The 24,711-nt window shown below is 42.4% G+C and overlaps 2 protein-coding genes across 3 annotated transcripts; one reads left to right on the forward strand and one right to left on the reverse strand.

The window, feature by feature from the left end:
• The first annotated feature begins 923 nt into the window (after positions 1 to 923).
• LOC133467302 (ubiquitin carboxyl-terminal hydrolase 8-like) lies at positions 924 to 7,560 on the forward strand. The gene is made up of 8 exons (XM_061752018.1): positions 924 to 1,072; positions 1,194 to 2,404; positions 3,878 to 4,063; positions 4,793 to 4,988; positions 5,946 to 6,167; positions 6,268 to 6,410; positions 6,519 to 6,654; positions 7,339 to 7,560. Exons 1-8 carry the CDS (start codon positions 959 to 961, stop codon positions 7,534 to 7,536), a joined length of 2,406 nt encoding a protein of 801 aa, XP_061608002.1. The 5' UTR covers positions 924 to 958; the 3' UTR covers positions 7,537 to 7,560.
• A 436-nt stretch (positions 7,561 to 7,996) lies between these two features.
• On the reverse strand, positions 7,997 to 23,411 carry usp8 (ubiquitin specific peptidase 8). 2 transcript variants are annotated; one of them, XM_061751996.1, is made up of 19 exons: positions 23,281 to 23,411; positions 21,937 to 22,105; positions 21,717 to 21,861; positions 21,536 to 21,621; positions 21,320 to 21,458; positions 19,948 to 19,990; positions 19,612 to 19,780; positions 18,989 to 19,151; positions 18,766 to 18,907; positions 17,951 to 18,222; positions 17,360 to 17,824; positions 16,892 to 16,966; positions 16,476 to 16,765; positions 14,556 to 14,777; positions 14,134 to 14,344; positions 12,791 to 13,027; positions 11,335 to 11,477; positions 11,117 to 11,249; positions 7,997 to 9,800 (listed from the first exon to the last, which is right to left on the reverse strand). In XM_061751996.1, the coding sequence occupies exons 2-19, from the start codon at positions 22,038 to 22,040 to the stop codon at positions 9,642 to 9,644; spliced, it is 3,198 nt and encodes a 1,065-aa protein (XP_061607980.1). In that variant the 5' UTR covers positions 22,041 to 22,105; positions 23,281 to 23,411; the 3' UTR covers positions 7,997 to 9,641. The 2 variants fall into 2 exon arrangements, with proteins under 2 accessions (XP_061607980.1, XP_061607990.1); XM_061752006.1 differs by lacking the exons at positions 21,320 to 21,458; positions 21,717 to 21,861; positions 21,937 to 22,105; positions 23,281 to 23,411.
• Between the last annotated feature and the right edge of the window lie 1,300 nt (positions 23,412 to 24,711).

The following is a 24,711-nucleotide window of genomic DNA, read 5'->3' on the forward strand; positions in this document are numbered from 1 at the left end:
AGTTAATAAAAAGTGGCACTCATCCCAACTGGCGGGCAAGCAGGAGGAGGGATTCCAACAACGGTGCTATTATCTTTGAACTAGCAGCCAAAAATCTGCCATAGCACAACACGGAAGCTCCTTTCAAAGTTGGGGGAAATGCTGGCCGGCCACGTGAGCCAAGCAATCGAACGCAAGCAAGCAGAGACCACCCAACAGACCCAATCTCTGTTTATCCATCATCCTGGTTTTTGTTTTGGAGGATAGTCTGAGGCCCCCCCCCCCCTTCCCCCAGGAGGTCTAGAAACGCCCCTGCAACCGAGCCGACGATTTTGCACTCTGTGTTGCGCTCACTGTAGGCAAATGAAAAGGTTTATCCAAAATAATTGCTGCATGATCAAAGGGCGTATTGACGCAGAGAAGACGCCCTTTGGCATTAATGGATTGACTTTTATTTACCTTCATTTATGCAAGGGAATTTCTATAGACAAAAACGAAAGAAAAAAAAAACAATGACCATTCACTAGTCACTTCTAATGTCACGCAACTGAACATTACAATGGCGTACTCCTTCATGTGAAGCACGTGGCCTTTTACAGATATAATGAATACTTACAGACGCCTGTAAAAACCCATCAACAGAAAGCACCCAAAAACAGCTAAGCTTGGTTTCAGGTGCGCAACCCTGAAACTAGTCCAACCTGTGCCACCAGATGGAGAACTCTGTAGAGGAGTAAAAGAGTTGAAAATAGATTTCATTTTAAATGTAAATCTAAGTACAGTAACAAAGTATTTCAATGTTGTAAAGATTGCATTGATCTGAGGGAGAAGTGCTCAAGTCTCATCGTAATTTCGCCGTTGGGATGTAAATGGAAAGGACTGTGCGTTAGAAATATATTTCTCAAAGCGAACGCAAACTCACGCGTCGAGCACAAAAGGACAAATGGTATCATGGGAGATACCCTGCAGACAGATTGTTATGTTCACAGGTTGCCAGGACACAAGAGTCCCTGGAGATCTCCCTCCACAGCACATTTCTCCAGCGTGTCAGTGGACATGTATCACCCGAGAGGACACCAACTCACACACACAGATATGTATATATATATATATATATACAGAGAGAGAGAGAGAGAGAGAGAGAGAGAGAGAGAGAGAGAGAGAGATTTGTACATCGCAATCATGACATGATTTTTTTTTTGTTTTCTTTGCACACTAGGACAATGAAGGCGAAGGCTTTGTCAGTCAAGGAGTGCGGCTGGACAGCAGAGGATTGCCACCTAGTGGAAGAGCTGCCAGGAGACTCACACAGAGGAACCCTGTGTCTGCCTAACATCTTCAGGTCAAAGAAAGTCAAGCCTTTTCGCCGGACCCAGACGACGGGCCCGGCTTACCAGGTCTACTACACGGCCCGAGAGCTTCTTCTGGAGGTGCTGGATAGAGGAGCCATTCGGGAGCTGATGTGGAGAGCCTCCGTGTTGAGCTGTGGACCTCCTCGACCTTCGCACGCTCAAAGAAGGGAGCAAGGCGTCCGCTTCTCCGAGGAGGATTACACCGAGATGTTAACTTGCTTCTCCATGGTTCTGCAGGACGGTCTCGCTGTGGGAGAGCGTGAGCTGAGCCTCCGATTAGAAGGCTGGAAGGGGGTCCTGAAGAGAAACTGCTTCCAAAGCTGCCTCCTGCATCTGAGCCGACTGGAGGATGAAGACAAGCTGGAAGCCTTGTCCGCCTTCTGCGGCCACGTGACCAAGCGCTACCGAGGATTATACACGCCTGGTGAGAACCTGGCTGTGAAGAAATACAAACTTCGGTACCAACAGATTCCCTGCACGCTTCATCTGGCTATCCTCTGTGATATCAGCTCAGGGTTCATCTGCAACATGCATCTGTACATCCCGGAGCAGCTCCGGGGACGTAGTAAGAAGCCTGTCGTTGTGCAGGTGGTGGAGCACCTGATCAGACCTTTCTGCAGCCACCGCCACCTGCTGTGGTTGGACCCCTCTGTCTGGACGGAGGGCAAGCTCCTCCACATCTTCTCTGAGTCAAAAGTTAAGATTCGGACAGCTTCGACGGAGCCATCCTCATCTGCACAAAGCACATCGAAGTTCTTCTCACCATCCCTCCTTGCAGCTCATCTCCAAGGCTGGACCGGACCGGCTCTTCTTTTCCCTTTGTCCGACATGAGAGAATCACAGGCAGACGTGCTCCTCCCCGGTCTCTGGGTGGCACTGCACAGCATCTACATCAACACATTTGTGCTCCATACCCTGCAGAGCTCAGGCAGGCAGGTCCAGCTGACCCAGTTCACCAGAACTCTGGCCTCTCAGCTGGCTCTGGACAACAGCGCCGGAGTGCCGGTCCTGCCTCAGCTTAGCAGCGCATCGTACCAAGAGATGCAAAGTCTGACAAGTTTCCCCAAGCAAAGGTTGGTCCACACTGTTCATTTTCCAATTACACATATACGGTAGTGACAGTTTCTGCCGTGTGCAATATGTGGGGCCACACCGGGCGGCAACGTGTCTGCCGTGTGTGCTCGGACTGTTACTGCGCACATGGCATGCTACGAGTGAAGACTAATAAAAAGTGTATATGGGTGTTTATTTGATTACGGGCCTTTTTATATCCTTGATGTAAAATGTAAAGAAAAAATATATCGAAATAGATGTTTTCAATAACCAGCAGTGGGCGTGCCTAATTCTAAGTGTTGTCTAAAATTTCATGTTAATATTGGTATATTTTGACATTTTATGGTGGTATTTTACAGTTTTCACGCTGTCCCTAGCACAGGGTTTGGCTATATGAAGCGCTATCTTTCCACTAAAAAATGCTCAAATGGTGTAACTTTTACCATGGATTCCTTCAAATATAACAGAATTAATGATTGCTCATCATATATACAAAACATTTCAAATTCTGTCTTTTATTTATTACTAAAATATGTATGTCCCTTAAAGTTGCTGTCATTACCGCCACATTGACCGTTTTCAGATCAATAAAGTTGATTCAAAATCGGATTCTTTAGTTCCCTGTGTCGTTTTGTCTTGTCACTCAAGCGCATGCTAGCCCAGAGACAAGTCAGACATTTTGATAAGTTTTCTTCCTCATTTGCACCCTTAAGTCACGTAATATTTTGACTACATGTCATTACCAAACGACTTGTAGTGTAAAAACTTGATAGTAATATAAAAATATTTGACAGGACTAGTTAGCTAAAAGAGAACTTTAAGCTAACTCTCCCAGCATAGGACAGTTAGCTAAAAACTTTGAACTTTCCATCACATGTCATCACATAGTGCAGTGTGGTGGTGATGACACTAACGAAAATCAAAAGTGCCCGCAATCCAATAAACACCCATATATCAAATTATGAACTACGTATCTTTTCGAAATGTATTACGAGCCTGTCTGATATTAATAAATGGATGATGTGCAAAAGTGTTGCAGTATATTGAATGTATGTGTATTTTGGGTAAAAATATTAACTGTCAAGTGTCTGCTGTAATTTTGGCCACTGAAATGTCAGCTCAGGTAGCTTTATGAGCTTATGACCACTTTTACTTTATTTTTATTATGCTACATTGCACTTGTTTTTGCAGGTGCAGATCACGCGTCACTTGAAACAACGAGTGTCAAGGCGCCCTCTGACCTATGACTTCTGTTCCTTATGTTTAGAATGTGCGATCATTCATTGCACAGTAATCACTCGCATATTCGTGGGTCACTATTGACAACTTACCCATTAAGATGCCACCAAGGTGCCACAAATATCCTTTCCAAAGAAGTACATTAGCCTGGGTTGTTAGTGGACGGTACATGTTGCATGTACTTGTGCACTTCCAGTGCATTTTCTTTTTCAAATCAGATCGACACCACATACGTTCTGTTCTTGCTCCTGTAGAAAAAACACGCACAGCAGCGGTCCTGTGACGGAAAAGCGACTACAGGGGTGGGACCGACCCGGTGTGTGCGGTTTAGACAACTCTGGAAACTTCTGCTACTTGAACGCGGTGTTGCAGTGTGTTTGCTCCACGGTGCCCCTGGTTGAGCACCTCCTTCACCAGGACACTTGCAAAGAGCTGGCACGGTGAGGCGAGCGCATCTGTGAGCGCCGAGTGGATGTTTTTAGCTGGGAAAATGAACAGGGAGGCTGCAATTTTCAATACACTCTCTTCAATTATGGCACTAAATTGTCTTACTAGTGATGAGCATACTAGTAGAATGAGAATGTGTCTTACTAGTAATCTTTTTTTTTCCCCCCAATATTGCCTTCTATTACTGTATAACATTTATGCACACTAGTAGGCCAACAACTTTGCACTAGTTGACATCTGTGTGGGGCAAGTGGTACGAGTTAAGCACTAGATGTTTAATTGTAGATTTTTGTTTTATAACATCACGAGTAGTACTAGTAGCAAGCAGTTGTCAACGAGAGTACTAGTTGACATCTGTGTGGGGCAAGTGGTACGAGTTAAGCACTAGATGTTTAATTGTAGATTTTTGTTTTATAACATCACGAGTAGTACTAGTAGCAAGCAGTTGTCAACGAGAGTATTTTTGGCTCACTTGTAACAGGTCGTTTTCCTACTCGTGTGCCAAAGCTGTTTGAGCATGTTTGATAACCTTAGGCCAAAATGTGGCACTAGTTAAGCAAGAAACTTTACTAGTAAGACAGTACTAGTTCTAATAGAGCCCTGAATTGTTTCCCTAGTGAGAGACAGAGAGGGTACTAGTCCATTGTCCTTAAGCTGGATATGGCAGAAATGCACAGAGAGTTGAGTTCAATTTTCTTTTGTGCCGATCCGTGTTGTTGCAGAGCCAAGTGTCGGGTGGCCCAGGTTTTTGTGCGCCTCCTGGAGCAGATGTGGCTGGGGAGGAGCTCCAGCTGTGCCCCTGTGGAGGCCAGCTCCTTGCTGTGCTCCATCCTGCCCCAGTTCAACAACCACTCGCAGCAGGACGCTCAGGAACTCCTGCTCCTCCTCTTCAATGCACTCCACGACGACTTAAAGAAGGTGCGAGGTTCCCGCAAAAACATACACGTTGGTCGTGGAAGGGTCATTGGGGAATCTCGAGATAGTTTGAGAATAAACCAGCATAAGAATGATCGTACATACTAAACATAAGGAAGTCATACAGAGGTCAGAAGGTGCCTTGATACAGGCACAAGATCCACACCTCCAAAACCACGTTCCCTATCGTCTGCCTCCCACTCCAAAACAAAACACTGTGTAATGGTTTTTTTCCCAATAAATAATATTGTACTAATAAAAGCATATAGTAATGACATAATTAAATATAATGTTAAGAATTAATCCGTTTTTGCCAGCTAGATTTTGTTGCTTCAATTCAATGGACATTGCGCTGTCCCTTGTTGTGTGTGCCTTGGCCACTTGGGGGCAGTATAATACAAACATACGAATAAACAGTCCAAAGAGACGCTCGCAGTAAGTCTCAATAAGCCACATGAATATTAGTCGTTCTTCGTTGAGGAGAAAGAATATATACCCGTGACTACCGTTTGTGTTGCTCGACTGTTTCAGTTTAAATATCAGTTGCTTAATGGGTTACAGCACTGTGAGACCGATACTATTTGTTAGCGCATCTATGACGTTTGGCTTCGTTTGCTAGCATTAAGCTAAACTGACTTTCCTAAGGCAAAGCTATGTGGTCGTTTTAAATACACGTGCAATTCTCTTTTAACCTTCAACTGGAAATGTGGATAAACAGCTTGAAGCCTCTTTTTTGAAGAATTTTTCCACTTGCTGTCAAACAACAGTTTGAATCTCCAAAAAAACTCAAGCCCCTTCGCTCGTAATCGCAAGGCACCACCGTATTATGAATCATTGAAAATATATAATTTGATACAATTATTATGAGGATATTTGAGGCCTAGGTCAAAACTGGCCCGGAACATACTATGTTACCGTATAAAACACAATCACGTCATTGCGGTCGTTTGTGCTTCAAAGGTCGGGAGATGCGAGATGCACTCCTCCGAGCGGCTGAGACGAGACCAGGATATAAATTGTGCCTCTGGACCGGGAGAGTCTACCATTGTTTCCAAGCTGTTCGAAGGGCAGCTCGGCTACATGACAGTCTGCACGCAGTGTGACCATCAGACCCACAACACGCAGACCTTCACTGTGCTCTCCTTACCCATCCCCACGCACGTCGGCAAGTGTTCCATTCAGGTATACATGGGGCAGCTCATCTGCCGGGCTTTGACTAGAATAATAAGAGGCAGGCTTCACTTTCGATTTCTCACCTCTGCGATGTGTCCATCTTGTACAGGACTGCTTGTCACTGTTCTTTGAGCAAACTCTCCTGACGGGGGGAGAGAAGATGCTGTGCTCGGCCTGCGAGCGGAGGAAAGAAACCGCTCTCCTCACTTGTCTGGACAAACCTCCCGAAATCCTCGTGCTGCACCTGAAACGGTCGGTGGATACTGTTGTCTTCGTAAATGCAGAATGAAACAGCTCTTGTATCGGACAGATAATAAAGTCAAGATGCTCCAGCTGTTCTCAACTGGATTTGTGTTGTAGCTTTGGTTGTAAAGGGAAGAACCAGGTGAAACTGAGGACCAACGTTATCTTCTCCATGGTGCTCGATCTCAGCTTGTTTCTGTCCAGCTCAGCGCAGAATACCTCCTGCTCTTCCTACCGCCTCTACGCGGTCGTGGTGAGTAGAACATATTTAAATGACACGCTCGATTATTTCAATGTATCGTACTTGTAGTGTTGGCAAATGTATAGCATGAAAAGCTATTTGAGCATTTCTTCGATATCCTTAATAGCCAACTAGTACCCGCGATTCAGTACACTGGTAGAATGACTTTTTCCCATTACACGTGCCACTTTGGGCCGCTTAATTTTCTTACTCGTGAGGACAAACTGCTACATTGACCTTAAATAAATAAGGTCAAATAAATGCCCTATACATTCAACTTTTGGCCCACGTACTAGTATTCTCTTTGTCCTCACTTGTAGGATAACTTTTGCATACCCGTCGTAGACGACAACAATCTAAATGTTACTAATGAGACAAAACTGTGCACTAATTGACAACTGCGTGCTACTAGTACTAATAGCAATACGTTCACATCTTGTGCTTCACTAGTAGCTGTTTTAGTGTGCAGATGTCAACTTGTGCAGTTTTGCCTCATCGGTTACATGTAGTTCTCCTACTAGTATGCCAAAATTGTCTTACGAGTGTGCAAAAATGTCATACATTAGTGGAAGGCAGTGGAAAAAAAGCTGCTGGCAACAAAAGCGAGTATACATGAAATGCCCCAAAGTGGGCAAAGTGTCAATATTATGTGTGGCCACAATTTCCTTTCATTGGAAACAACTCTTCTGTCATTAGAACCACGCAGGTCACCTGAACATGGGTCACTACACGGCTTTGTGCCACAGCGCCCTGACCCGAACATGGCACCGCTTCAATGACTCGGCGGTCCGAGAACTACGCGACAGTCACGTGCAATCCCCAGACGCCTACGTCCTGCTTTACAGTCGCAAGCCGTTCCGAAAACCGAAGATTGTTGGCCTAAAAATGACATAAAAGACGACTGGAGTTTTGTTTCAATCTACCTGCATCCATCAAGCAACATCTCTGTTACAGCCGCACACACACGTGCATACAAATTCAAAGCGCTTCTAATAGTCAGGAGTTGTTGGAGGTTCATATATTTATACTGAATACTGAACCATTTTAAAGCATTGAGAAATAAAGTCCAACATTTAAAAGAAAATAAAGACTTTCGAATGTCACGCCAGGCCAGACAACTGTCGGCGTGTAGCGAGCGAATCCCTGCACATCGCCGCTCTCTGGTCCATTTGATTGTATTTTGTGCTCTTGCCACCAAGTTGGGACACTTTGTGTTGACAGAAAAAATATACATTCTAATCTCAGGAGACAAATCAGGTCAGTACTGAAGACAGAATTAAATAAAAAAAAAAAAAAAAAAAAAAAAGTTACAATCTACATATTGTACCTTTTAAAAATAACCCAGGGACAAAAATAGCAATAATGTTCTTTTTAAATTGATGTTATAATGCAGACAGTAATATTCCATGGCAAATCGATTTAATACTAATGTTACAGGGGTCAGACAAGGCTAGATCAGTCAGAAGATATCTCTGAATCCGTGTCAATGTAAAGCATTCAGCATTGAGTATTAATGGTTAAGCTATGCGTTCTGCGTACTTCCGAGTGGATACAGTGTAAGTAAGTGCAACAATGTTTAACATGAACAAGCAACCATCACAGTTCCCATCGACCCTTCACTACTACGCAAATGGAAATACTCAAGTCTTTTCAAATCACATTCAAGAGGACCTATTATGCTAACTGCAAGCTATTCTGGGAGGCCACTTGAGTAGATTTGCACGACTCAGAATTGACAAATGATTCCTATTCATCTTGCATTTCCACTGATTGTACCCCCCCATCAAGTTCAACGTCGGGACAGAATGCTAAACGTTCTGAAGTTTGAAATAGTCTACGAGATGTGTCAGAAAAGATATCTAGTATTTCAAGTCCAAACTACAAGTTTTCCCCATGGAAGTGAGCTCCATCATCTCGCCCATGTTGTCAAAATGGACCGTATCGCGCATGGGAAAGAAGGGGAAAAAAAAAAAAATATATATATTTTTTTAAACAAAAGTGCTTTTGTTAACCCTAAATAATTTTCAGATGTTCTCGTAGTCGTTTCATGACTTTTTTGTTGTTGCTTTCCAACAGAAGCCTCAAGGTTTTGTGCTAGCACTGACTGCTATATGGAACTGTTCATAATTCCCTCCAACTGTCTCAGGCCCCAGTTGCAGCTGAAGAAAAACAGCCCCCAAAAACAATGCCAACGAAACCATCCTTTCCTGTAGGTATGGTGTTCTTTTTTTTTTTTTTTTTCAATTCAATTTAGTCACAATGGTGGGAAAGTTTTGAAATTATTCTTCTCGGTCTTTTATATCACAAAAACCAAGGGGTGTGTAGACTTTAGAGTATAGTTTTGGTTCGAAATACATCTTTTCTGACACACCTCAAACTTTCTTCTTCCGGTAACCTAAAATATGGTTCCGCAACAAGACATATGACGGCATGAGAAAAAAAACAAAAACACAATAGGTCCCCTTCAACGGTCATGTTCAATTATAATGCAAAGACTGGTGTGAATATCACAGTTGCTTAAAGTCAACAACAACAAAAATTGGTCACGCAACAACTGAACGTGTTGTAAAATATTTACATTTGGAAAGGTGCAATATCTGCTTTGATAAATACGTACAAGCTATGTAAATGTGACTCCGCTGTTTGCACACTCGAATAATCCAGCCATTCACGGTAACCGCAGCATCGAAGCAGCTGCTTGGCCTACAATGGCGCAGGGTGGCGTCAAACTGGCATCTCTCGTAGTCTCTAGAATAGATGATCAGAAATAAGAGCAGCCGGCATGTTTTCACAGCTATAGGGTCCTCAAGTGGCGGAAGCACTGCACGACGTGCCTATGCTGCACTGTGCACTAGTGACATCCGTAAGCCATGATCAGCTCTAGGACGGACTCGTGCGCTTCTTCATCAGGTGCCCAAAAAAGCCACTTTCTAGAAGGTGGGGGGAGGTCGAGGGGGGACAACCTTCTCACGTGTTCTTCTTCAGTTCCAGGGAGTCCGTCACAGGGCGGAGTAAAACAGAATGTAGGCGGCGGATGATTTGACAGAGGACGTGGAGATATCGGAAACCTCGTGATCGTCAAACTTGTACCAACGCTGCTTCAAGGAGTTCTTACAGTAGGCGGTGTAATGGCCACCGTCCAAACCTCCATAGTGGTTCTAGTAAATACAAAGTAAATGCACACACACAGAAATAAGCTCAATCCAAGAGTTCCGAACACTACGTGATCAATTATGAATGTGTAGCTCACGGGTGTCAAACTCAAGTCCCGGGGACTATATTTGTCCTACCCACCACATCATTTGTGTGGCGTACTAAAAGCAAATCATGTGCATTTACTTCATGTTTTTTTTTTGAATCTATACCAAAAATATAAACTGTCCTCCACAACACTTTTTAAAATAAACGGTACAATAATTGAATTGATTTCGAAGTCACTAGTGGTACGTGGGCTCCCTCTGGGGGTACGTGAAAGAATCACTGAAATATATGATTGAATGAATAAACTGTGCATGATGTTACAGTGTGTAAATAACCCAATTGATTTAATATTCAGTTAATATCAGCTTCAGCTAAAAGTAAAAGATAGCATTGTTGAAACAGTAATCGAGGCTGTTTTATAACGTCATATGTTTTATATATGCAAGTTTTAACTTGACTTCCTGTTTTAAGCATGTGGGGCTTTTATTATGAACGGTTCGCACTGGAACTCCGCATTTTGGCACAAACGCTAACTTTAGACCACAACGGTAAAAGTAATTCAACGAGAGCAAGAAAAACAGTGATGAATGTAACTAAATGCTCTGTGAAATGTTTATTCTTTTAGTTACTCTCAGATGAGGCACGAGGTTAGTCTTTTGTGATACTGTGAGACAATGTTTATGCGAATTTTGTCCCAGTTTATTTGAATGCAATCTTAGTTAAGATTGTAAGACTACATTTTCTACTGTCTGTCTAGTATGGTTAAAACTGTATTATATTTCTCCATGGTGGCCAAGATGCACACACCAAAAGGAGCAAAATGTCAATGGGCATTGAAACAAGAAATTACGATGCAGAAACTGTTTACATTTTAATATTATTTTTAATCATTTTATGACACTATGTTTTTTTTTTTTTAATAAAGTATAATAATGTAGTGCGCTATTTTTTTTTATTATATAACATGTTCAAAAAAACTAATTGTTGGTGTTTGGTTGGTGCTGTTCAGTAAATTAGTTAAGTATAGTTCAGTTGTATTTATATTTATATTTGCATTTAATCTTTTAGAATTGTTTACAAACATTCTGGTAACATTTTCTTTTATTTATTTTATTATAGTGGTACTTGGAGAGCTACATTTTTTTTTTTTTAGGCGGAACTCGGTGTAAAACGTTTGATAAACGCTCGTCTATGTAATAAAATGATGAGACAATTCTACATTCATATGGTTTGACACCTTGATTTAGCTGATCAGCAACTGAGCTCTACTCACAGACACTCCAAAAAGGTTATATCTGTTCTGGTTCTGCTTAGGTCCGATGACGTACTGGGTCAGGTCCAGAGCGTCTAGAGGGAAATCTACAGAGGTCTGCAGCTTCTGTTTCCATCGGCCCTCATAGGAGAAGCTGCAAGAATGGCAAGGAAAGCAAAGAAAAAGTATATGAAGTCAATATACCGTCATTTGCAGCAAATAGACGTGTGACTACAGACCGCTTCAGGTGCACCAAGAGAATTGGGGGGACCGTCCAGATCTCCAGTTTCTTGGTGGAATCTCTGTGAGCTCTGCAGTGCCTGCAGAAGACCTTGTTGTTCTCCGTCAGCCGCTCTTCCTTTGAGAACAGCCTCAGACAATCCTAGGATATAGAGCAGATTTGACATTTTTCCAGTGCAGACTTACTTTCGCGATACACCTTTTCATGTTAGTCAACAATGGGCGCCAGGATACTTCTGGGTGGCAACAATGAAAAAAAAATGTGTTGTGTTTGGGGTTACGTCGCCAGATTGATCTCTAAAGGTGTAGATTCTTTCTCAATTCCTTAAAAAAAGATTTTTTTTTTTTTATCTAGCTGACCCTCTGGGTGAGGAGGATCAATCAATTCAATGACGTAAATAGCTGTACAGATAAGATTGCCTACTAGTAAGGTGGTTTAGAAATCTCTGCTTCGAAGCTTTGCAGGGATCTTTTTTTCCCCCACACGACTAATGTTACTGCAGTCGCATGCACCACTACTTGTAAAATTAAGTTGGCACAATGGTGGCAAGGCAGGAGGAAAGCGCGCATAAAAGACAGAGAATGTCCAAAATTTGGTATTATTTCCCAGTTGATAATTAACATCAAGTGCAATGCGTACCACAACAGCACGTCTAGGATTGCCAACACAAGGTTAACGTATCGATGTTTGGCTCATTTAATATAGCCGACCATTGCTAGTTTGCACGTATTGTAATGCCTTCGCAAATGGTCAAGGATGGGCACCCTTTTAATCACCTTACTGAACAAATGTTGAGGAAACAAACACATAATAAGCAAGTCCATACATGAGCCGCCAAGGGCCGCAACTAACGCAGAGTCACTTTATACGCCAATGCCCACATCACTCACCAGGCTAAGCCTCACCTTTGAAAGTCATCAACACTCAAGGAGAGATGCTGCAGCCTAACTTGAAACCAAAACGCCATCATCTAGTTTGTGGAAGACATTTTCTCCCAGGTAAAATGTTTGGTTGTTTTTGGGTAATTTAGCAAAAAATAACGGCCAACCTGCTAGCTAGTGTTAGCTCTATAACATGATAATCTATTTTAGCGTCAATGATGTCGGAATTTCCACACCACTGCAATTTTTGAATCAACTTACCTGTTAAAATATATATTATATATAATATTGCAGCCAGGATTGTCCCTTCCAAACCTTCACCTCACGTAACATCTTTTTGATCGACACGACACACATTTAAGCTACGGTGGGAGAGAAGGCGGCTAAAATCAACATTCAAGCCCTTTACTGTATTTTCTCAATCCCTCTACTTTAGGTGAAGGGTTTCTTTACTAGTGGGGCCGTCAGGGCTATTGCCACCCGCGAATACCTGTGACATCATGGTGAAAAGGTCTATAGGAGAGGGTAGCCATGTTAAATGCAACTTTCAAACAAGTGTAAAGTGTGACTGACCTGTAGAGAGCACTTGCTGGTGGAGGCCAGAGGCAGCGACAGGTACATGAAGGTCTCAAAGGTTCTAGACTTACGGTGGCAGGTCTGACACTGCACGGTGGACTTGAACTGGCCCTGGAAGAGTGACACGATGATGGACTTGTTGAGATGCATGTGTTTGTCCCAGGCCTGGTCTGCCGCCATCTGATCATCCATGTGGTCGTTTTCCTCCTCTTTGTAGCGCTTCCTGTTGTCTGCCTGACAACACGGATGGAACCACAACCGGCATGAGTAAACACAGCGACAAATATTAGGCAGGGCCCCACATAATGCAAATGGTCTGGCACTGGCAGATTTAAACTGCTCCAATGACAATTTCAATATCCAAACAAACTGCTGAATTGATTGAACAATTTTGTGCTGACTCAACTGATTCGACATGATAAAAACTGACTTAGACTTGAAAGGCGCCGGACTGTTAATGTTTAAGGCTCATTTGCATGCAGCCATGGTAAGTAACATGTAAGGGACAATTATCGAATGTGGCTCAAAAAAGCTATTTCCACCAAGCAGTACAGTTTGGTAAACATTCGTAAACGTTTTTGGGTGTTTCTGTAAGAAACTGTCCCAAAATATCTGACCCGTATTCCCCCACTTTTTAGCACCCTTATTGGGTTGGGTCCATTGTCCGGTAGGAGAAATCACTAAGCGTTATCACTTTGTCCTAGAATGGGAAGAATTAACGGAATGGCAACAAAAAAAAACAAAAAGAAAAGGCCAAAGTACCATTGATGACAAAAAAGAGAGCGTTCAGAATCTTTGTTCCACTATGTAGTCGTGCGATTTACGTGTGACGCAGCTAATAGTCGTCCTGCCTACCTACCCCAACCTGGCCAATCAGAACCATACTCTGGCGAGCCAAACATAGCTGAACCACTTTGTGGAAATGTTGCTTTCGTAAGTTACACACTGTGGACTGGGAGTGGGGCCACCAGAATAAAAACGCAATTGTTGAAATTTCCGCTGATTCATATTAAAAAAGAAAAACTGAAATATCACACAGCCATAAGTATTCAGACCCTTTGCTGTGACACTCATATTGAACTCGGGTGCTGTCCATTTCTTCTGATCATCCTTAAGATGGTTCTACACCTTCATTGGAGTGCAGCTGTGTTTGATTACAGATTACAGACACACACACACACAAACACAATTTACTTACTCTCTAATTGGAAATGTTTTTTTTAAAAAAAGGAAAAAGTACAAAAAAAGTAGTAAAAGTGTTTTTAAAATGTCAGTGAGCATGACAATATTTTTGCGGAAAACTCAAGTCTCTGTGCATGCTCAGTATGTTTGTACACTACCTTATTGAGGTCCTCGTGGAGGCCATCCATGAGAAAGAGCAGCAACTCCTGGGAGTCTTGCTGGTCATAGCCAGCAAACTGATCATTGATCTTTCCTATGGTGATCTTAAAGTCTCGTGGACTGATGCACCTGTACAGACCGGCCCAGAGCGCCTTCATGATCACGCCGAATTCTTCCGCAACTTCCCCTTTATGGCCAAGAATGTTGAACCTGCCCAAGGACCAGAAAAGAGGTGTTCCTTGACAACCAAATACAAAAAAAATGGAGACATATCTAATCATTAATCAGCATGGACTAGACAGCTTAGTTCTTCCTGAATTTGAATTCTGTTAATGACAGCTCAAAAAGTCGGAGAAGTGCGGAATTTAACGAAGTTGCTGCAGGTGTAACGTTTTCCCATATAGTGTACTTAACTACACACCTGTTGATATCATCCAGGTAAGAATTATTGTTGAAGTACTCTGCCATGCGGGGGGTGTTGCACAGACACTGCAAGATGGAGTTCATATAGCAAGTGTTGCCAAGATTACGAAGGCCGGTCAAACTTGCGCCCAGGCCTCCAAACGTTGGATTCAGGCTGCGAATTTTGGCAGCTGAAGGTCGCGCAAGCTCCACTTTAGAATAGACTTTAACACTGGGAGGTCTGATGAAAGGACAGAGGAGGGCAGAAACTGATGACAACAAACACATTATACAGGGTGTCCCAAAAGGCACTATACACCTCTTTTTTCTATTTTGTTTCAGCTATAATTCAGACAGACGTGAGGCCATCAGCATTTGACAGCTTAGGCTTTGGAGTCTTTCTGAGTTTTTCTCTGCCTGACAATATTCCAGCACCAATTTTAAAAGCATTGTGGCCGTCACACTGCTCCAATGCGTAGTACAATAAACGCTATCACGACCGGTTTCTCAGAACAAGGCAGCGGAAGGCCTGCTACTACCACCACTGATGAAAGCACCGAATTCAGAGAGCAGGCGTTTGCGCGAAGCCAATGACGGTTATCTTTTTCATCAGTGGTGATAGTATTAGGCCTTCGGCAGTGTGTTTTGTCAAGACCACATTCTGTTATGAGAAAATTGCCATGGATAGCAGAAATTGTACTACGCGTTGGAGCAGCGTGATGGCCATAAAGCTTCTCTAACTGGAGCTGAATTGCAGTCGGGGACAGAAAAACGTCTTCACGTTATCATTTCCACTGTCATCCCATAATTGACCGTAGGGTAGTGATGGGACGAACAACACTGGTCCGTCAGCACTGTGCCGAGTGCACAAGAGTGAAACCCCGTATTGGTGCGCGTATCGCTTTAAGAAACAAATCATGTGACCAATACGGGAAGTGTGTCGTTTGGATGTGCCGCGCCAAATTGTGTTCATAAGTTTTCCCCAGTTTGGAATAATTTTGATCTTTTGACGCCAAATAAGGTAAATCGTTTTCTCCCTTGGGCATTGTTTACTGTTAGTGTTTTAATTAAATATGTTTGTACTCTCTTCTGGTAAGAGATTTGAATTGTTTTCAGATAAATGTCCTTTTTATTTTATTGTAGGTGAAGTGTCGGCTCTGCTCCACAGAGCTAGCTTACATCAATAAGAGCACTTCATCAATGCTGAGGCATTATAGAGTTCGGCATGGCAATGAAGATTTGGTAGATACTCGTGTGAGTACCCCAGGTATGTTGAAATTCTCAATAAAAATGCATAAATAATAAATCTTTTATTTCATACGATTGAACACTTAACAAAATTCCATACATAAGTTTAAAATTTGAACTGAATGTTATTAGACAGATTTGCTATATTTTACTATATCTTTTACCACCTCATTTTAGAATTTACACAAACAAGGTTTTCCGCAAATTTTAAACTCTTCTCAAAAAACAAAGTGAGTAAATGAAATTATACAATGACGAGATCATATGTTAAGTAAAGGACTAGCGATGAAATATTATTTCACAGGCTGATGTTTGGCGTTTCCATCTTATTGTCCTTTTGTTTACCTGCAATGATTTTAGAACTACTGCAGGGGTCACTATTGAGTGACCAACACAGTGTCAAGACAGTGCTGACAGTTTGTGTAGTGTGTGGTATCATCGTCCCATCACTACTGTAGGGTGTTGCATTTCTTCAAATGATTCTAAATTCTCAAGAAAATGCTGTATGTTAGCTGCAGTCAATATAGCATCCAGTGCACAATGACAATCTACAAGTTATTGTTGCGTAAGCTGGATCAACAGCTTTCAGAGATGATTTTTGTGTTTTTTGCATGTACCCTACCGACCAAACATGCACGCACATTATCCTGATATTATTGTTCTGGAGTATCACCAAACACATGTGCCTTACTTGGTTGCTCTATTGAAGGTGGGCACGGTAGCAGCGGGTACTGGGGCAGAGCTCTTCTTCTGGACCTCCTCCCTTAGGTCCTGGCTGATGTCTGGTGAAGAGTATGAGCGTTTTAATTTGGACTGCTCCCGCTCCTGCTCTCTCTCTACGTCGGAAGAAGGCACTGCTGCTTGCGGCTGTTTCTGTTCGACTGCTGCTGGTGTCGGAACAGTAACCTCAGGCGGGTACAGGTGGACGCGGTTGGTTGGGGAATGGTAGTATCGGAAGGTTCCGGTAACAGTGTCAAGGAACTAGAAGAGGGGGAACATTACAAGTAGTAAACTATTAGAGACAGGAATCAGGTATTCATAAATTCTATATGGATATTTATTTGATGTTTTTGTCTTCAATAGTGACACATGTCCAAAGTGAGGTACCTTCATCCAACCGACTGGCAGACCTGGCACGCTCCTTCCCATTTCCTCACTTCTCGCTCTTGTCAATGGCTCCCGCTGTAAAATAAAAACAGAACTTTAAATTCTAAGTGGAACATGGTTGCTCTTTGGATTCCCACTCTTAATGAGCCAATGAACGCTTAGGAACACCATTAACCAGTATTTCCATAAACGTTATTTTTTAATTCCTGAGAATTGATGCTTGTGACAAAACTCACGATTGTCTCTTGGGGAAGATTTCTAAAAGTGCAAACACAACGAGGTGTTTTGCATGATCATTAGCTCAACCTCTGGTTGGGCTTCACCATTTACTGTATTTGCCCCAGAATCTCAATTCTTCGAAACCGAAACACGCGTTCTGAGCTTTCAAATTCGAGGCAACAGTTTCACATCCTATAGGTCTAACGGCCCGGCGTCACAATACTTGTGGTCATATAGTGTGCGACCTACCTTTACCTCACTGATGATAAGACTGGGAGCAGCTGAGTCGAGAGACATACTTTTTGAGGGGGCTTCGGCATTCTGCTCTCTTCCCCGATTGTCTTTGTCCTTCCACCCATGGTTCTCTTTGTCTTCCTCTTCCTTTGCCTTCTGTCTCTCCAGTCTCTTTTTGTCTTGATGTCCTTTGTCCTCCTCTTCCTTCTTTTTCTTATCGCTCTGTTCCCTTTCTAGCTTCTCTTTCAGCTCCTTCGCCTCCCTCTCCTCTTCCAGCTGATGCTCTTGAATGCCTTTCTGCTGTTCTTGCCTGGCTTTCTCCTGACTTTGCTCTTCTTCAGACGGAGAAACAGTGAAGGCTGGTTTGGCTGAGCGGTCGGGCACATTTGGAGTGTTCTTGCTGAATTCTTTGTCTGGTCCATTCAGGATCGCATTAGGTTCATCTGAGAAGCTGATCGGTGGTTTTTTGGTACGGTCAAACTGGGACAGGACAAAGAGTAAAACGATAAAGTGAGTGTCGGAGGCAAGACAACCAAGTCCAGTTGCTGTTTCCAGACACTTGGAGGATGCTCACTTCAAGACGATCAGTCTACAGTTGAGTCATACCTGTGGGGGGGCCTTGGACGTCAAAGAGGGTTGGCTGGACGTATCCGTCACTGGTCCTTTCTTACTCATTTCCAGCTTAGAGAAAAGAGCGTCAACAGTGTTTGCCAATCTCTCTGCGCTCACAGGTGGTGTGGGCGTGCGGGCTTCAGTTGGCGCAACTCCATTCACGAGTAAGGGAGCGGAAGGTTCTAGAGGCTCAGGTCTGATTTCGGGTTCTGGCTCAGGCGGTGTTGGAGGTTTTGGTTCCTCAAGAGACGGGTAACTGAAGTTTACTGTTGAAAAACAGCAAATGAATACTTTTAAGAGGGAATCTAAGTCGAGGTGCAAACATTTACAAGATACATTTTAAACTACGCTCGCTAGCCACTTCATTAGGCACAAGAGTCCAGGTTGATGAGCCACACGGACAGTATCAATGATTGTGTACCTGCAAATGCCAAGCAAAATGTAAGTGACAAAACATTTTTAGCTGAATTTTAATGCAGCTCTTAAATTGCCGCACGTTATGGTCTGTGCGTGTCTTGTCTCCATGTAAATTTCAACTATACAGTGCTCAACAAAGCAATGTACCTCAACAGGTTTGGTTTGCTTTCATTATGAGTATGTTCGATGGCATACTACACAGCAAAATACTTGCTGGTTTCTGACGATGAGATGAACGCCAAAATTCACAACACGTGCGTTCAAAAGTTTAGAGAAGCTCAAATTGAATTCGCCTGTAAAGGTTATAGTGCATTTTAGGTACATCCTGAAATTTCACCTGAAACCTCAAGATTTCTTTTTGTGAGTAGTGTAGTTTATGTGCTGATACTCACACAGAGGAAGAGTGTTGACAATATTCTGCCTAGGGGGGCGGACTTTAGCATTGGTCGTGTACATTGGGTAAAATAACAGCCAGTTCTCATAGCCCCCCTCCAGCACTAGCGGCTCACTGCGCAAGATGGTCACACTGTCCCACTGTGGAGTGTCCAAATTATTCAGGAATAAATGAGTATACAGAAATTCTTCCACATTCTAAGTCCAGAATGTTCTCATTACCTTGTATAGAGCATCTTTGAGACTCTGCAATGGAGTGGCCATCGTTAGATCCGTAACAGAACTAAACCAGTCCAAAAGGACTAAGTAATCCACGGATCCTCGCCTTTCCCACTGCTCTTTGGACACTTCTGGGAGCTTTTCTTCAATGTGAGTCACGGTGATTCTGAAAAATGACAGCAGTCCAGGTTTGATGATTCAAATCAAGACATTAAAATGGGCAGAAGAAAATGCAAGCTAGCTTTTAAGGCGCAAAACAGACAAATCATGTCACATCATATTGGCCTGGCTATATAGTGAACCTCCGCTTTTTTCAAGGGATAGGGACTGACCTCTGCTGCGAATAACAAAAATCTTCGAATAACTGACGTTTGTAATCGAGTATAGATGACTAAAAATGGAGCGGTAAAGCACCAACGCCATGCGTCTGCCATTTACGCAATCTGGAAGCCATGTTACCTAAACAACTGGATTCAGCAGTTAAATTATTCCATAAAAACAAACCACCATTCACATGAGGCTCATTAATATAAATTAGCTATAATATGCGGGGGTTCACTATAACTAAAAGATCAATGTAAAGCAGCACAGTCATTTCCTCTCCATATTCTCCTCCTGTAACGTACCCTGCACTGATGGCCTCCTCGGGCACGCTGATGCAGGCCTGAGATGGGACCCGGATGTGAGACTCCTCAAAGTCTCGCTGGCTTCGGGCATCCATGACGATTAGAGTAATCATTTGATCCTTCATCATGTGGAAAAGTTTCTCGGCCGTGATCCCACCCACCGCCACAGCTGCGAGCAAGTCAGGTCATTCAAGTGACACGTAGCATAAGAATGTCGACAATCCAGAATTACCACAAGCCTCGGGATAGGCGATGATATTGGAAATGAACAGGATAATGACTACAGTATCTGAACTTGAGAAACATTTCATGAAAAATATTTTGTTCACCGCTTACTTTTTGAAGATGCGTTCCTCAAGTCATTCAGCTCTCCTTTTACCTGACGTAAGTCAAAAAGAAATAAAATGAATGTGTACAGTGGTCCTTTTCCACTGAGACTACTCAATGCAATACAGACATGCAAACACCAGAGGCATGAAAAAGGTGACCCAAAAAAAAAATAAAAAATTTAAAAAAAAAAAACCATTGTAGGGGGGATCTGGGTGGATCCCCCAGGACCCGCAGAGAATCTTTCTGATTTTAACATAAACTAAGCAATCTGGAAGACTCTGAAGAGTATCATCCATCCATTTTCTGAGCCGCTTATCCTCACAAGGGTCGCGGGAGTGCTGGAGCCAATCCCAGCTATCATCGGGCAGGAGGCGGGGTACGCCCTGAACTGGTTGCTCGCCAATCGCGGGGCACATACAAACAAACAACCATTCGCACTCACATTCACACCTAATACATTTAATATTAACATCCGTAAACTCATTGGTTAATTGTAGGCGCGTTTCCTAATGAATACAAAATGTACTACCGGATCAACCCGTGTCGCCGATGTTACGTGTGCTTTGCGGTTCCGCTGGGACCACAACGCGAAAATACAAAAGAGCAGTGCAACAAATGCGACACGGGCTGATCTGATGAGCAAAAATGTTGCTTAAACGTAAGAGTAGCAATAGAGGACGTCCGCTCCAGAGGTGGGTGGAGCAGCCAAACGTTGTACTCAAGTAAGTACTGTTACTTGACAATAATGGCACTCAAGTAAAAGTAAAAAGTAGTCCTCCAAAAAAATTACTTGAGTAAGAGTGAAAAGTACACAGTGAAATTATTACAAGAACTGAGTAAATAGTAAGTAACTTCTGATTATTTTTAACCACAGCATGAACATAAAAAAATAATGCAACATAAAAAGTGAATGTACACATTTAGATGTTGCTGCATGTGTGTACGTGTGTGTGTGTATGCACAATCAAAACAACAACAAAACATCTGCAATTCACTGCACGGTGTTTTCTCACGTTATAAGCGAGCTCAAATCTCCACGTTTGGGCAGACAGTGCTCGACAAATACTACAATACATGAAAGCTGTTGTTTTTGTTCGTCTAAAATGTAAACAAGAGTAGCGCGCCGTTGCCTTCATGGTAACGACGACCTTCCCAAAATGGTGGCCACGTAGACGCGACAATCAGCCGGGGCTGGCTTATCTAGTGTGAATAACTATACCTAGCCCAACTGTGCTCAACTAGCTGTCTGAGCCATAACATTCTGTATGACGCAGTGCCGTTTTACACCAATGACAACTCCACAAAAACATTGTTATAGACCTCCCAAATCAAAATAAGAATATAACTGTTCTTGGACATCGATCGATGCAAGCGCTACCTTATTGCTGTCCTTGCTTGCCGATGAGGATTTGGGAGAGCTTCGACTGTCATCTTTCTCCGTTATTTCCTCCCGCTTTTTTTTCTCCTCTTGTCTGTCCTTCTCTTCCAGCTTTTTCCTTACTTCAACTTCCTCATACCTTGTGAAACTTTCACACTTTAATCTACTATCATTGAAACAAAAACAACACAATTCCAGTCCAACAAACTTTCTGACCTGAGTTTGAGGCTTTCAGCGAGCTTCTCAGCTTCTTCGATGGCTTTCTTGAAGTTTTTGGGCCCAAGCATGGTCATGTAATACTCCTGTGGACATTGGCGTAAAGAGGAATCCATTACATATGTATTTTATGATTCCAACTGAATACACACATTAAAAAAGGAGCGGATGGTCGCCATACCAACTGCTCCTTGAAGTCTGGTCTCGTCTTAACAATGCTATATACTGCTAGATACTTCATGTAAAGCACATAAGCTCTCTCCTCATCTCTGTCCAGACGACTCTCCTCTGCCGCCTTGAAGATTTTGCAGGCACTCTGAACATAGCTGCATCACAGTAACATCAAATATTGTGAATGTGTTTAACCATATCGGTTGTTAAGCTGAACTATGAACACGTACTTTCTTGCGCTTATCTTGTCTGGCTTAACTTCAGCTTTTTTATTGAGGTCCCCGAGAGATGTGGACAAATAGAGGTCCTTGGCACCGGTGGACACCGCAGGCATCTTGGCGACTTGTGTTCAATCAGACCTTGCGGTTAATCAGTGCACTTCACACGCTTCAAACATATCTGGAAACAACAAAACAGCCATTCAAAAAGACGCTATCTATACTCGAGTAATACACCTTGAGACCACAAACAGGCCACTGCTGGAAAAGCAGATGGCCAACAAAAAGGACGGTGACATAACGACAACAGTCGATGTGCTGCACGAGTGTTCCATGTCACCAACTGGTTTTGTTTTTAAAGATTCTAAGTTTATATTTTTATTGTAAAGTCATATTGTTTGTTATTTATTACCATGATTAATATTATTAGTGGGTTTTTTTTCTAAAGCACTTTGTTTCAGTCATGGAAGTTTTTTTGTTTTGTTAGAATGCTCTATAAAAAAAAGATGAGTTAAGTATGTTTCAGAGCCTGTACTTTTTTCTTTACTTTTACTGAAGAAGTTGAATCAGTGTTTCGACTTTTACCAAGCATCTATTCGTCTACTTATGTACTACAGAGTCTGACTACTTTCGCCACCGCATGTTGAGCAAGGAAAGCTAATAATCCAAAACTACAACAGCATTTTAAATATGAACAGCACCACTCAAGCAATCAATCTTGCGCCGCAAATAATGATTATTTTTTATTATCTCATAGTTTCTGTCATTTCCAATGCTAATTTTATGAATGTTATCAGTTACAAATGACCTCATTTGTTAGAAAATGAGTCTCCATTTATTTTAAAGTTTCATTTTGCCCTTACTAGTGAGTAAGAACGTACTAGTTCCGCAGAATATCGACAAATTTCAATGTAGAACATGCTTTAACTAGTAGAATTTGTTGTGGCAGAACTTGACGCAACAAATAGTTTGGGGCTAACCTTACCTCGGTCTCCGTAAGATTGTATTTTAGCTGACAACTAAATGCACGTTGAAGTCATTCTTTCACGCGTCACCAACGGGTTCAATGCGAGCGGCGTGAAACGACGCGCAAGCCAAACATTCGCCTTTTAACCCTTCTGTTATCCAGCTAGCCTTAGCTATGTTGTTGTTGTTGTTGTTGTTGTTGTTGAGCCAGCTCAACTGCTGCCAGCTCGCGCAGTTCGCCGATAGCAGCTAACGTGAGCTACTTAACACCTGGCACGGACACGAGCCCGGCAACCGGACAGAAGCTTGGGTTAGCTCCAACTTCGAGTTCCGACGAGAACACATGCAAACATTCAGAACATTTCCTCGTTGTAAACGGAAACACTGTACCTTTTTTTTATGCGTTCTTTCACTCGGGCTACTTTTGTTTTGTTTTTTTGACAACTGATTCGCGATTCCTTGTTCGTCTTCTTCGTCGGTGACGACTGGTGGGCGGAGCCACCTTTTCCGAGCTGCACTGCCACCTTCTGGACATACTGTTCAGTATGTCCAGACAAACCCCGTAAATGTGAAATTCTGCGATATACCTGAATGTAAATCATTGCACTACTACCATACAACTTGATGTAAATAAGAGTCGTTTTGATAATTGGGTGTTCAGACTACTTTTTGTTTTACATTTTTTTTACTTCTACGAATTTTGAGAAGCCCAAGTTATTTTTACATTTTTTTTCCCCTTCAGATTCACACCATCACTGAAGTCACGCGACCTGCGTGGAAGTCAGGCAAGTGTACACCATCAGTCACTGCATCTGAAATAGAAAACTATGTCATGAAAACGTATATGGTACCAAAGAAGTAATCAATGATTAGGTGCGAGGAAAATCCTTGCAACAATGAAACTGCGTGCTCATAAAAAACATGGACCATGAGGATTTTGATTTTGATTACGTATCTTGAATGCAAGGCCCCACACTGACCTTTCAGACATCTCATTAGAATGCATTTCATTGAAATTATTTTGACTTTAGGGTTACACGGTTTTTCTGAAGTGTTTCTTTGTATGGTGTAATGTAGTGTAATAAAATCGATCATTGCAGTTCTGCGTTTTTAATAATAAACAACAACAAAGCAAGCGCTCTCATGTGGCACTTTCACTTTGAAGTCACAAGGGGGCACCTGAAGCCCAGATTGCACAATTATTGCATGAAAAGCGCTTTCATCAGGCTCAGAGTTTCAGACATGGAGGCACAAGTGGAGGACAATAGTTGCATTGTGCTCTCTGTTCCATGACACTATCACCCTTCAAGTTTCATGTATTTTTGACATTCACGTTCAGAATTCAGTGGGATCAAAAGTCTGCATGGCATTCCTTGATTACATTTGCACTCGGGGCCTGATGCATTTGAGTGACACTTTTGATTTGGATTTGGTTTGATTTTTTTGTATACTACCCAAATGGATTTGAACCTAAACAATCAACGCGTGACCGGCATTGATCCACGCCTTTAACACCATTCCGGAACTGCATCGTTCATTTTCCATGCACGCATAGTATGTCCCGGGTCAGTTTTTGACCAACTATATCCTGATAATAATAGTCTACATCAAATTATGAGCGACATATCTTTTCATGGGGTATTAATGCCCTGGCTGGCATGAGTAAATTCATGATTAATCCCTAAATACATTTTTTTTAAAAACACTGTAGGTAATTGATTTTTGCAGGTGCAGATGACACATTACACATACATACACACACTTTGTAGAGTTTTTACAAAAAAAAAAAAAAAAAACATCTTTCAATATTTTCCTTTTCTA

Source organism: Phyllopteryx taeniolatus, chromosome 2, assembly GCF_024500385.1.
Source record: "Phyllopteryx taeniolatus isolate TA_2022b chromosome 2, UOR_Ptae_1.2, whole genome shotgun sequence".
NCBI classification, from domain to species: Eukaryota; Metazoa; Chordata; class Actinopteri; order Syngnathiformes; family Syngnathidae; genus Phyllopteryx; species Phyllopteryx taeniolatus.